This window comes from Manis pentadactyla, chromosome 1 (genome assembly GCF_030020395.1).
Source record: "Manis pentadactyla isolate mManPen7 chromosome 1, mManPen7.hap1, whole genome shotgun sequence".
Lineage (NCBI taxonomy): Eukaryota > Metazoa > Chordata > Mammalia > Pholidota > Manidae > Manis > Manis pentadactyla.
The window spans coordinates 168,708,594-168,720,885 of record NC_080019.1 but is presented as its reverse complement, the minus strand read 5'-3'; the positions used below and the strand labels follow the sequence as shown (position 1 = coordinate 168,720,885).

Genomic DNA, 12,292 nt, shown 5'->3' with positions numbered 1-12,292 from the left:
ATCCCAGAAGGATTAAATGCATTACTAGCAATGTCAGCAGGCTTCCGTTGTCTTGGCAGACAGGATATGCTTGAAGCAGGGAAAATAGCAAGCGAGGGGAAAAGCGTTCTGCAGGTCTGTTGGGGGATTTGTTGTGATTTTATTTGAGCAAAACATCATTTTCTCTCTAAATTCGTATTTGAATTCAAAACTTATTGTTTTTTTATAGCTTTGTATTTTAGGATGTAGATTTATTTTGGTTTCCACATATACACTGTAAGAAGTTTATGTATTATGTTTGTACGTATCTATACAATAAAGTAGAAAAAAGGTCAACACTGAAATCTGTAAGAAAATTAATTTTCCCTTAAAGGGAGGAATATATTATGCAATTTCAGAAAGTCTGCTTTACCATTCAGAGAAGGAAAACCACTCTTTTTTGTTTGAGTTTGACTTTCTCTGCCTCTTACCCAACCTAGAGTGGTAAGAGCTCATGGGAAAAATCAGGACATAAAGGGAAAGGAGCCAGCAAGGACCTGACCTGTGTTCGGTCAAGACTTTTGGGCTGTGCAGAAGAGTGAAGGGATTTTCTGCTCATCATAGTCTGGCCAGCTCACAAGCAACAGGGCCTCAGCACAGGGATTCAGAGGCCAAAAGCCTTACAATTGTAAACAAACTTAATTCTGCCCTGTCTCCTCTCCACATGGGCCTTGAAAACCTACAACAGGAGGATGCAGTTGGCCAAGGAAGGGGAATCCTGGGCCTCGACTACCTTTCCCTCTATACGCAACAGCCATATCTTGATTCCCCTCAGGATTAGTTTAGGCACATAGCTGGAGGAAAGTTTGGTCCTAGGACCAAAGACAGAACTGGAACCAGGCCACGAGAGGCCATACTTGTGGCCCAACCAAAGGCTATTCAGAAACTCTGAAGGGAGCAGATTTAGTGCTTTCCTAGGGTCATAACTGCTTAGGAGGGAATCTGAAACCAGGAAGTAACTTAGAAATCACTTAGCCCAACTTCTGTACCAATGAAGGAATCTCTTTGAAAACATCCTGATAATACACTCTCTCCCTAAAATCTTCAGTGATAGAGAATTTACTACCCCCTTCCGCAGGCCTCTTCTGATGAAATCTATTATCTGTGGGGTAAGACTTCCTTATAAGGAAAGAACAACCATCACCCTGTGACTTTCTCTATGGTTTGGTTCTTGGACTCCGCTTCATTTTCCATGTGACCACTGTTTTTCCAGCCAAGTCACACACTTGACTCCAGGAGCTCCTAAGGAAATGACTTTTTGACCCCTCACCTTCCAGGAATTCTCCTTTTAAAACAGCACAACCCACAAAATATTTCAATGCATCCACATCAGAACTAGTTCCAGCTCTTTCTCTCTTATTAATTGCTAAGTTAACACAAGTAAACCTTATTTTGGGCAACAAGTGCTTTCTGAAAAAGAAAGTGAAAAAAGTAATTGTCGGTAAGAAAATCAAGCTCCATGAACTAGCAGAATCTGCTATTGAATGTATTCAGTAGGTAATACCTTTGCAAATACTGTAATTTTATCTGCTTTGTAAGATAAGTAGTTTTGTATGATAGACTGCCTAAAAGTGAGGCCTTCCTATACTTGACTTTCCTTACCTTTAAAATGAATTGCCAATAATGGTGTAATCTTCCTTTTCACAGCTCTGATGGCATGCCTATGATAAGGTGAACAGTTGTGTTATTCTCAGAAATCACAGAAAATTTTTAGTTATTTTTTGCTTTATTTTTTGAAATTAGAAGAATTCTGCATCCCACCACACATGAAAGAACAGCGATGCAAGATACAGGCTTAATAATTATTTTATTTATCAATTTCCACCAACTCTTGACAGTCATATTATTCTGGATATCACAGTATCACAGATGGATATGTTAATAGTATTATCGGATGTTCATCTGTATGAAAATCAGGGGCAAAAAGAGATGCAGGGAATGCATGAAAATGACACCTACAGCTCACATTTACAGTGTAGAGCTCTGTAAACACACAGGCCTATGAGTGAAACCTGACTGTCTTAACACTACCCAGCTGCATGACCTTGGGCAAGTCACTTCTTTTCTTACTTTTAAATTATCTGTCACCTGATTGCTTCACTTCAGAGAGTCAGCTGGCTGCAAATGCAAAAATACCTTGAAAAATTACACCCATCTAAAGTGTGAAATATTATTACTGTAAAGTGCTTCACTTATTACTAGCCTTCTTCCTTTTAGAGCAATACTATTCATATTTCAGTAACAGTATCTATGTTTGTTTGCCGAGTGACCCTTTTAGGCATTAGGTCTTTCTGACCACCTGGTATGATTCTGAAGCCAATGTTTCAACTTTTAGGAACAGGATATGACATAGAGATAGATATACAATCACAAATTCTAGTTAATAACACAATGAAAAATTTATGAGTTCTCCAAAATAAAATAATCCAAGAGTACAGGTCAAACTGAGGAGAAGAAAACCTACTATTACTTTCATAAGTGATTTAAAATACGAATGATAATTGTGGTGATTGGGAAACAACTTCCACCTAAATTGAAGCTTATTTGTGTAGAAAAATATCAAAAGATAATCACTAAAAATCAAATTCCCTATGTATTCCTAAAAATTAAAATAGTAAGATTTTGTTTCTAAAAAACTGTTTTTAACAAAATATTTAGCACAGGCTACATTACCCCCCAGTCAACGTAGTTCCTTCAACCCAATTTTTTAAGAGTCACATTGCTTTTTAATTGCAAAATGAAGTACCTCCAGGGCCTCACAAATTCAAGAGATAACCTAGGTGATATTTATAATAACAAGGAAAGACTTTGGCATGCAGAGTAGAACTACATAATTATGAGTATCTGGCAAACTGATCTCTATTTATATATTTATATATGTAACCTAACATGATTACTACAAGGTTTTAGGAATCTTGGAGGACAAAGAAAATAATTTATGAAGATATCATTTTGACTTATCAAGTACCGGGCCATTAATGCATCCTTGCAGACTCCAGACTATTAGTCTTAACATCAGTTCCTTAGGACTTTCTAGCCTTTGGGTACTCTAAGCTTTGGATGGAACTATTTAGAGAGTAGTTAGATATATGCCAAAAGCATTATGCTTCAGAAATGTTCTTGGTTTATCAAAATGAAAAGACAAGTATCACACATGCTGAAAATGTGAAAAGTTTTGCAAGAGCTGCCAGCTATTGTGGTACCAATTAGAAAGTATCTTCGTCTGACTCAATATCGCTCTTTGGTTTGGTCAGTCTTTCCAGTTCTTCTCCATCCTAAAAGGAAACATGAAATTAGTTATTACTTAAAACAAAACTAAAAAATTACATCATTTTTAATGGTTACTAAGGAGAAAACTTACTAACGAATCATGGATTCAACTTCACTAGGCTACAAATATAATCTGGTCAAATGAAATTAAATAAATACTTAAGTCCTTTTAAAGTTAATTTTAGACATATAATGAGATCATGAAAAACTAAAACAGATCTGAGGACCTGAATTTCAGTTAACATGAGCACAGTACAGAGCGCTCTCTGCTGGTCTTGAAGGGAAATGTCTAAAGGTTGTAGAAATAGGTATAAACTAGGCTGTTACCGAATTTATTTTCTTTTACCCAAAAAGAAGGGCAAGCCATATTATTAGACCATCAGAGAAGAATACAGGAGTTTTGGGTCTATACTCCAAATGAGATCAGGGCATTCGGGACCCATTAGTCTAACTTTATCTTAAGAACCTACTGTATCACCATTTCAGATGCATTACTGAGGGAAGCTCTGTCTGACTGTAGTAAGCAACAGATTAATTTTCCCAAATACTGGAACATTCATTGTATGGAATATTTTGTATTTTGTGTGTGCATGAGTTTTTAATCGAAAGCTAGGTAGAGGAGTCTGTTTTCTCTTTTACTGAAACGTATATTTAACTTCTTGCTTGAATCTCTAAAATATCATTATTAATTTGCTGATATCATGGCTGACAGACCTTCCTAAAACAATTATAAGCAACTGGCAGAATAACGGCATGATTATTTTTTTAGGAGATATTTCTCTATTTTTAGACATTCTTGTGAAAAACCACCTTCTTAGTGAGACAAACAAGGCCTACCCTTCTGGTACACTGCGGTTTGAGTTAAGAGCAGGTGAGATCAAGAAGCCAGGCTTTCCACTTACATTTAACAAGACTAATGTTGAAGATCACCTTCTCTTATGAATAAGGCTTACTTCCCCAACAATGGAAAAGTGGAAGGAGTAATGGACTAGGAGTCAGACCTCATGGGTTTAGTACCAGTTCCAGCACTTACTGTCTTAAAGCAGTTAGCCTGAGTCTGTTCTTCACTTGTAGAACCAGGGAGAATGGACAAGATAATATATGAGGCAGCTTTCAGCTCTGTGACTCTAAATTCTGAGTCCACTAACACATAAGGTGGCTTATGTTTAATCTCAACCTGACAGCATTATGATGAGCCCTTGCACAAGTAAGTCCAAAGAATGTTTGTTGAATGATTTTTAAAAGTCACAGAGATCCGATACAACCTTTGTAAGTCAGCACTGATCTTTCTTTTCTTGTATACTCATGCTCTGAGTTTGGGAAGAAGAGGCAAAAGGCAGCATTATCACAAACTCACCCCACTGGATCGCTCCCAGAGACTGCCACTTAGACCTCGGATCCTTTCTTGCCTAGGAGCATATTCCAGGTCTTGAGGCTTGCTGGCATTATAAATAAATATGGAAAGAAGAACTGATGGGGCTTCTAGAAAAAACTCCATGGAGGGTCTGAAGTCAAAGACCAGGACAGACACTGTTGTGATAATGACAGTGGTGACCTGGGCCATCATGACATGGAACATATTATCCAGAAACTTCAGAATAAAAGCAACAGAGAGGCCCTGGAACGCAGTTACAAAAATAAGGGCAACTGAAAATGCATTGTGGCCATAAAAAAACCCACAGTTCTTAATCTGATCACGGTTACTGCTCTGAAGGCCCAGGGTCAGTCCATTAAAAAGAATGCCAAAGAAATAGAGTTTGCTGTTCTGTATGAAGATGTTGTCAGTGAGCTGGTTACCTTCCTTCAATATCTTTTCATTATAGATATTGGCCATTGAAGAAATAAAACACTGGACTATAATAAGAATATGGCCCAAACCAAGACGGATGTGACTGAAAACACTGGCTGTTGTATTCCACTTGGCTTCAGAAAAACCCCACTCCTTTAATGTGCAATTGTCTCTTCTGGGACACTCATTTCTGAAAAGGCGGCAGGAATTGGATGGGCTGAAGAAGGCATCATGATGAAATCCATGTCTTGCCAGGTTATGCTGTGAGGTTCCAGTCCCTCCAGTGAGGGCCACAATAGACAGAAACAGAATCAGGAGGGAAGCCCACTGTATCCAGTTTAGATGTCTCCTGTTCGAAGATTAAAAACAAGATTTTACTACTGGCTTTCCCCCCTCCCATATCAACTGTAAGCTCAGACAGACACTTGAGTACTTGGTTAAATAAACTGTAGCCAGCTTTTGCTAGCATTCCCAATTCAAGTTCAAAGGAAAACTGTTGGTGTCTCTGCTTCTTAAACTTGGTATTTTTATTGACTTTTGTAACTGTCCCTGAGACCATTCAGTCATCTCTCCCCACTGTAAGTTTCCTTTTAACCTATAGTTTTAACTAAGCCTCCTTTCTATCTCCAGAGGTGATATTGGACCTTTGGAACAGTAACTTTAAAATCTAACTATGAAGCTATGGCAGAGATTGTCAGCCTGCTTTCCAGAATCAGAATGTGAAGAGCTTCAGAAATCTGTGAATCCTTGCAGTGTGTGCCAAAGCTGCTATATAGTTGAATTCCCAGCCCTCTCCCAACCCCTAGGAGACCCTTGAAAACTGTCAAATGACTGGTGACTTTCTTCTTCCTTCCTTCTTCCTCTCTCCCTTCCTTCTTTTCTCTTTCTCTAAAAAATAAACTTCTGAAATACAGAAAATATATATTTTTATCATTCCATTTTGCAGAATCATTCAGTCCAACAGACACTAAGCAGCTACTATGTGCCAGGCACCCGAGGGAGACACCTTGTTCTCCATCCTCAAGGAACTTACACTTTAATATAGGGAGACAGCCATGAAACTAAATGATGACAACATAATGTGTGACAAGTGATAAATGGAACTGAAGTACAGTGAGGAAGGAGCACCTGAGTCTGTAAATGGAATCAGGTATTGCTTCAAAGAAGAAATAACACTTGAGCAGAAAGATGAAAAATAAACTGGAGTTTGCCACGCAAAAAGGGAATTTGTGATATATCCAGGCAGAGGGAAGAGTCTGCAAGCCAGAATGCACACTGTTAACTAGGGGACGAGTAGCTGACTCAGGATGGAGAAGGCAGGAAGACCTTGGGAGGGGGGAACAAATCCTCAGAGATCGACTGGTAGGGCGAAGAAGAGGGACACACACACACACACACAGACACACATGGACACATACAAATTAACATATGCAAAGACAGAAGTGCAAAGCAACAGGTAAGAACTGGAAGCTACAAAAATCTCAGAACATTTATTGAGCACCTATTTGGAGTTAGGCACTCCTGTTTTAAGGGAGGAAACACTGCTGAGAGGTTAGCTGACTTCCCTAAGGTCAAGCATTTATGAAAGAGCAAGGAAAGGGTATGAGCCATGGTTTTGTATGCCTTTGTTCTGGACTAATGCACCTCTTAAGTATAGTTCTGAGTTCCAGGGTGCAAATACAGGAAGATGTGTCTGATTTTGCCAATGCCTCCATAGAGCTTCATGCTTTGAAACTGCTAAACGCACAGACTGGCTTAGGTAAGAGCACATCTATGCACACAATCATATACTTTCGAATAACCAGATATGGCACTTGTGATGTGCTCAACAGAGCCCTATGCCACGAGGCCAGAAACTGTGAACCAGTTACATAAATTACTAAAGGTGCTACTGGTACACTAAGTGGTAGAAAACAAATCGAATGGAAACAGAAAAGACAGATGAAAAATGAGTGCCCAATTTATAAAAATCATATATTGTATATATAACCAATGACTGTATATCAAGACAGATGAGGCAATGACCTAGTTCCTTTAGAAGTTTTCAATTCTGACAGCTACAGAGTTTCCATTAATTTTGACACTGAGTAAAAGGAATCTAAGGAAACAATTTCTTAAACAAGCTAAATGGTACCTTGCTGCAAACAATTACTCATCCAAGGTGTTGTTCTAGGGAACATAAAAATCACTAAGGGTTAAGCTGGAAATGTTAAGATTTTCAGCAAAGAAAATAAAGCTTAATAAATTATCTTGTAAAGTTGACTGTTTGTGGCTCTTAGAAATGAAATGACTGATTGTGCATAGAAGAGTTTGTTTGCTCTTCCGAGTTTAGTGGGTGCAACAGTAGAAACTCACTTTACTGATCTCTCCATTGCCCCAGTAAAACACTCATTGATTCTTAGAGCTGAACACCTTACACTGCAAGGCCAGCTCAGGGCCTCTTCTCCCAAGCCAGCTGGGTTCTCATAGAAAGGCTCTATTCCTGTGTTTTTGCCAGGTAACATCATTACTTAAATAAATGATACATTCTGAGTGAAAGAAAAGGATTGATGTTTTTATGAAAACTAAGTTGAATGCTTTGGGAAGATTAATTAAAAGGCAAATCACAAGATAAAAAACTGACTTCAAATTAGGTATAGGTGAGCTAATTTTAAGACTAAGGAATGGATAATAAAAATCTAAAAAAAAATCTACTTTAAAAATTATTTTTAAGGACATGCTCTCTTTTAAAGAAATGGAAACTAGAATAATTGATTCTAATGTAGAATGTAGAACGAAGAAGTCAAAGAACTCTAAACCTGTAAGCCGTACACATACTCAAAGGAAAGGCCCTGTATCTTCATGAAAGAATGACTGGACATTTATGTACCTGAAGTTAAACAGTTTAAAGTATGTGTTTTAAAAAAATGATTCTCCACTTTCAGTGTTCCTAGTAACTAAATAATTAAGTCCAAACTGTTACATAAAAGCATCTATGCCATATTTGGTGGTAATAAACCAAGGCAACACATAAAAATAAGTTGTAAGACTCACACGACTGCTATGTTTTTAAGAAATAGTGCATAATATTTTTCTTAGTATCACAGAAAATGACCAGAGGCAGATTTATAATGAGAAATTATAAAAAAAGAATTATCAAATGAATGATTTTGTAGAAATACTTGTACTACTGAGTGGCACTTTTACTTTTCTGCTGCTTTGGAGAAAAAGTAAACTTTACTATAACTCCTAAGACAACTATGATATTTCAAATGCATTTTTTAATGATTTCTTTTCCACAGCTTCTCTGAGTATATCAGAGCAACATATACATTCTTTAGGTAAAGTAAGCACTGGTTTGATTATCTTTTGCCCCCAAATCTCAATGTTCAGGGTGATACTATTATTTCCTAAAGCCTAAGCACACATGATTAGACAATTTGTCAAGCCTTAAGAGCAAACCAGTAATGCTTTAGGCATAACACCCGCCACCAGTTTCCACTTTGAACCAGTGGCTATACTTCAAAGAACAAATCTATACATTCACATGGGGTTTCTCTAGAAAACACAGTAAGACATTTGGATAGTGATATATTTCTTTTTTCCCACTTTCAAAGTCTTCCAAGTAATTCTCACATTAGTCACTGGACATATTTGTTCCTACCTGTGAGCCTTATATTCCTTATCAGTATGGAAAAGGTATTTGATGGCTCTGTGAGAGTCAAGTAAGTTATATAACACAACAGCTTTACTATTGCAAGTGAAAAATGAGTTATTTACAGCAAACAAGTTAAGAATATGTGATAGAACTCAAGAGGCTACTCCTAGGTCAAAATTTTAATGTCATGGGCAAAAGACCAGCAGATGATTCACAAAGGGTAGATCAAATAGGGAAAAAACAATCAAACAACCTACACCACCACCAGCAAAAAAGATCAAAATATAAGAAAGTTGATTTTAAAATGTAATAATAGATACTTAAAAGACAGTATTAGATTTATTGTCATATTATTTTAGCTCTATTAAGAGTAGCATCAGTGCTAACTTGTGAATGGGTCCAATTAAGACCCCCTCTGGGAGCAAATACTCCAAATTTATTATGGAATAAAATACTCCAAATTAAAATTAAAAAAATGGATTTTTACCATCTTTAATACAAATAACTCCCAAAGATTCAAACCAGAGATATTAGCAACAAACATGTCTAAGAATCAATATTACTGCTCCAAATATTAAGATAAAATATGTGGAAAATTTTTTTGAACTTTAGTTCTTAAGTGTTATTAAAACTAGCAGAAACATAATACTATAATTAATAGTATTAAAAGCAATCAAAGTTTACAGTATAGATTTGTTTTTGGTATTACACTAAGAATTAGTTTTTTTATACAAATGGGTAAATGCTTAAAAACTTAATGGGACCATCTTTGCCCACAGTGTCAATGCTCCAGCACTAAGCCTGACAGGTGCAGCTCATTTCAAGCTGGCCCCTCTGTGCTTAGCCCTGCCCCATCTCCACCAGACATGCCCTTCCCTACAAAGGGAGCTGCCTAACCACTGCAGTATGTTCAGCTTCTCTGGAACTGGACACATCTATTGATGAACAGATAAAAACTGCTCCTGCCAGCTGGGGTCATTGTGAGGTTAAACTGAAACAGCAGAGAAAGGCTCTCAACTAATATGGTTCAGGGGAATCCCTAGTATGTTTTCTGGTTGCTACCTGGTGGAGAACCTCCCCCAGGTTGCCTTCAAAGCAAGCTGGCCAGCCCTGGGTAGGGCCTTTCTGAGGCCTTTCTGCGGCTCCTTAACTGGCCACATAGCCATGGCTCATGCTCTGGAGTAAATTAAAACAAGAGACCCACTGGCACAGCTATAGCTACAGGCCCATTTAACATCAGGCAACACATACTTTACATCTTCTCCTTGGTAAATTCAGTTTTAGACTGATGTAATTTTGACATAATACTTATGTCAAATGCCTATATGATGAAAAGTATAATATTGTATGTACCTACACTGTCATTTCACAGGAAAAAAATTTTTTACTTTTAAAAAGACATGTTTTTGAGACCCCTTTATTAAACAGTGATCCTTTCATTATGTATCAAAGCCAACTTTCATTTTTCTTCATGGAAGTGCATCTCTAATTTTATCACAGGAATCAGTATAAAGATGTTATCATCTACATATATTTTCTCAGAAGCCAACTTTTTTTTTTTTTTCCCTCTTATGATTTTTTTTTTTTTAATAATTATTTTTTTATTGAAGGGTAGTTGACGCACAGTATTACATTACATTAGTTTCAAGTGTATAACACAGTGGTAGAACATTTATATACATAATTCGAGGTTCCAGCTATCACCCTACCAAGCTGTTACATTATCTTGACTATATTCCTTATGCTATACATTACATCCCGGTTACTTATTTATTTTACCATTGGAAGTCTGTCCTTTTTTTTTTTTTTTTTTTTTTTGTGAGGGCATCTCTCATATTTATTGATCAAATGATTCTTAACGACAATAAAATTCTGTATAGGGGAGTCAATGCTCAATGCACAATCATTATTCCACCCCAAGCCTAATTTTCGTCAGTCTCCAATCTTCTGAGGCATAACAAGTTCTTACATGGAGAACAAATTCTTACATAATGAATAAGTAACATAGTGAACAGTACAAGGGCAGTCATCACAGAAACTTTCAGTTTTGCTCATGCATTATGAACTCTAAACAGTCAGTTCAAATATGAATACTCATTTGGTTTTTATACTTGATTTATGTGTGGATACTACATTTCTCTCTTTATTATTATTATTTTTAATAAAATGCTGAAGTGGTAGGTAGATACAAGATAAAGGTAGAAAACATAGTTTAGTGCTGTAAGAGAGCACATGTAGATGATCAGGTGTGTGCCTGTAGACTATGTGTTAATCCAAGCTAGACAAGGGCAATAAAACATCCACATATGCAGAAGATTTCTCTCAGAACAGGGGGGTGAGGTTCTAAGCCTCACCTCTGTTGATCCCCAATTTCTCACCTGATGGCCCCCCTGCGACTGTGCCTGTCTTAGGTTTTTCCTCCCTTGAGGAATCTTACCCGTCTCTGGCTAACCAGTCATCTTCCGGGGCCATACAGGGAAATGTGAAGTTGGTAAGTGAGAGAGAAGCCTTATTGTTTGAAAAGGTTAGCTTTTTACATCTTTGCATATTTATGCCCTGTGGCTTCTATGCCCAGCATTTGTCTTGAGGTATCTTTACCACTTGGAAGAATTATGATACTCGATAAATTTGATACGAGGCACGAATTCTATTTAAGGGTTGTAATTAGGAAGGAAGAAGAAAAGCTGTAGAAGTAGCAGGTGGAAGAAAACATGGGAAGATTGATTATTTCTTTGACATATCTTCTTGTAGAGTAACTTCAGCATGTATAGGTTTTAAGCTACTACTTAAATTGCGCACACACATTAACATAATAGGAGTATAGTTACATAACCAAAGCATATCTGTAATTACCAGCCATCTCCAGTGAAACCAAGAAAACCAGTTAGGCACCTTAGGCATTTGTGAAAACTTATCTATGACATGGTGGATATTGTCCCACTGAACTTGAACAGTCTGAGAGAAATCAGACAAATTAAAACAACCCATTCCTGGGGGCTGTTCACATGCCATATGTTCTTTTAACAGTAAATAGTCTGTAGTTGTAAGACTTTGGAGCGCTACAATTTGCACTTCTCCAAATTCTTGGTTGAGTTCCAACAGTATAGATCCAGTCAAATTTGTTGTTTTACTGTATGCACAGGCCAGTTTAGATATCTCCTTCCTCATTCCCATGGCAAGTCCAGGAACGGGTGGGATGAGTGCATCTACAGCTGTAGCAGTGCATGGATCTTTGTTGGGGTTTTTTGATGATCATCTTCTGGCATGAGTCTTCCAGAGAGTGCTGATGTTGGAAGTTCTTTTTCATATCGTATCTTAGTTCATTTTTGGGGTAGCCCAATTAGGCTTTGATCCTCTGTATAAACACAAACAGACCCTTTGCCTACACTTTTATATGCCCTTTATACCCTTGTGTAGAACTCGTTGGAGGTTACCACACAGGAACTGCCCTTTTTTTTTTTTTTTCTTTGTTTTTGGTATCACTAATCTACACTTACATGACGAATATTATGCTTACGAGGCTCTCCCCTATACCAGGTCTCCCCTATAAACCCCTTTACAGTCATTGTCCATCAGCA

The 12,292-nt window shown here is 37.4% G+C and overlaps 1 protein-coding gene across 5 annotated transcripts in view; it reads right to left on the bottom strand.

Annotated features, from left to right (window-relative positions):
• Window positions 1-1,808: 1,808 nt before the first annotated feature.
• SLC35A5 (solute carrier family 35 member A5) overlaps window positions 1,809-12,292 on the bottom strand; it is a 28,202-nt gene continuing 17,718 nt past the window's right edge. For all 5 annotated transcript variants that reach the window (XM_036929602.2, XM_036929605.2, XM_036929606.2 and 2 more), the window contains 2 exons: window positions 4,646-5,426; window positions 1,809-3,293 (listed from right to left, as the gene is read on the bottom strand). In XM_036929602.2, coding sequence (XP_036785497.1) covers window positions 3,225-3,293; window positions 4,646-5,426 — 850 coding nt within the window. In that variant the 3' untranslated portion in view covers window positions 1,809-3,224. The remainder of the gene's footprint in view (window positions 3,294-4,645; window positions 5,427-12,292) is intronic.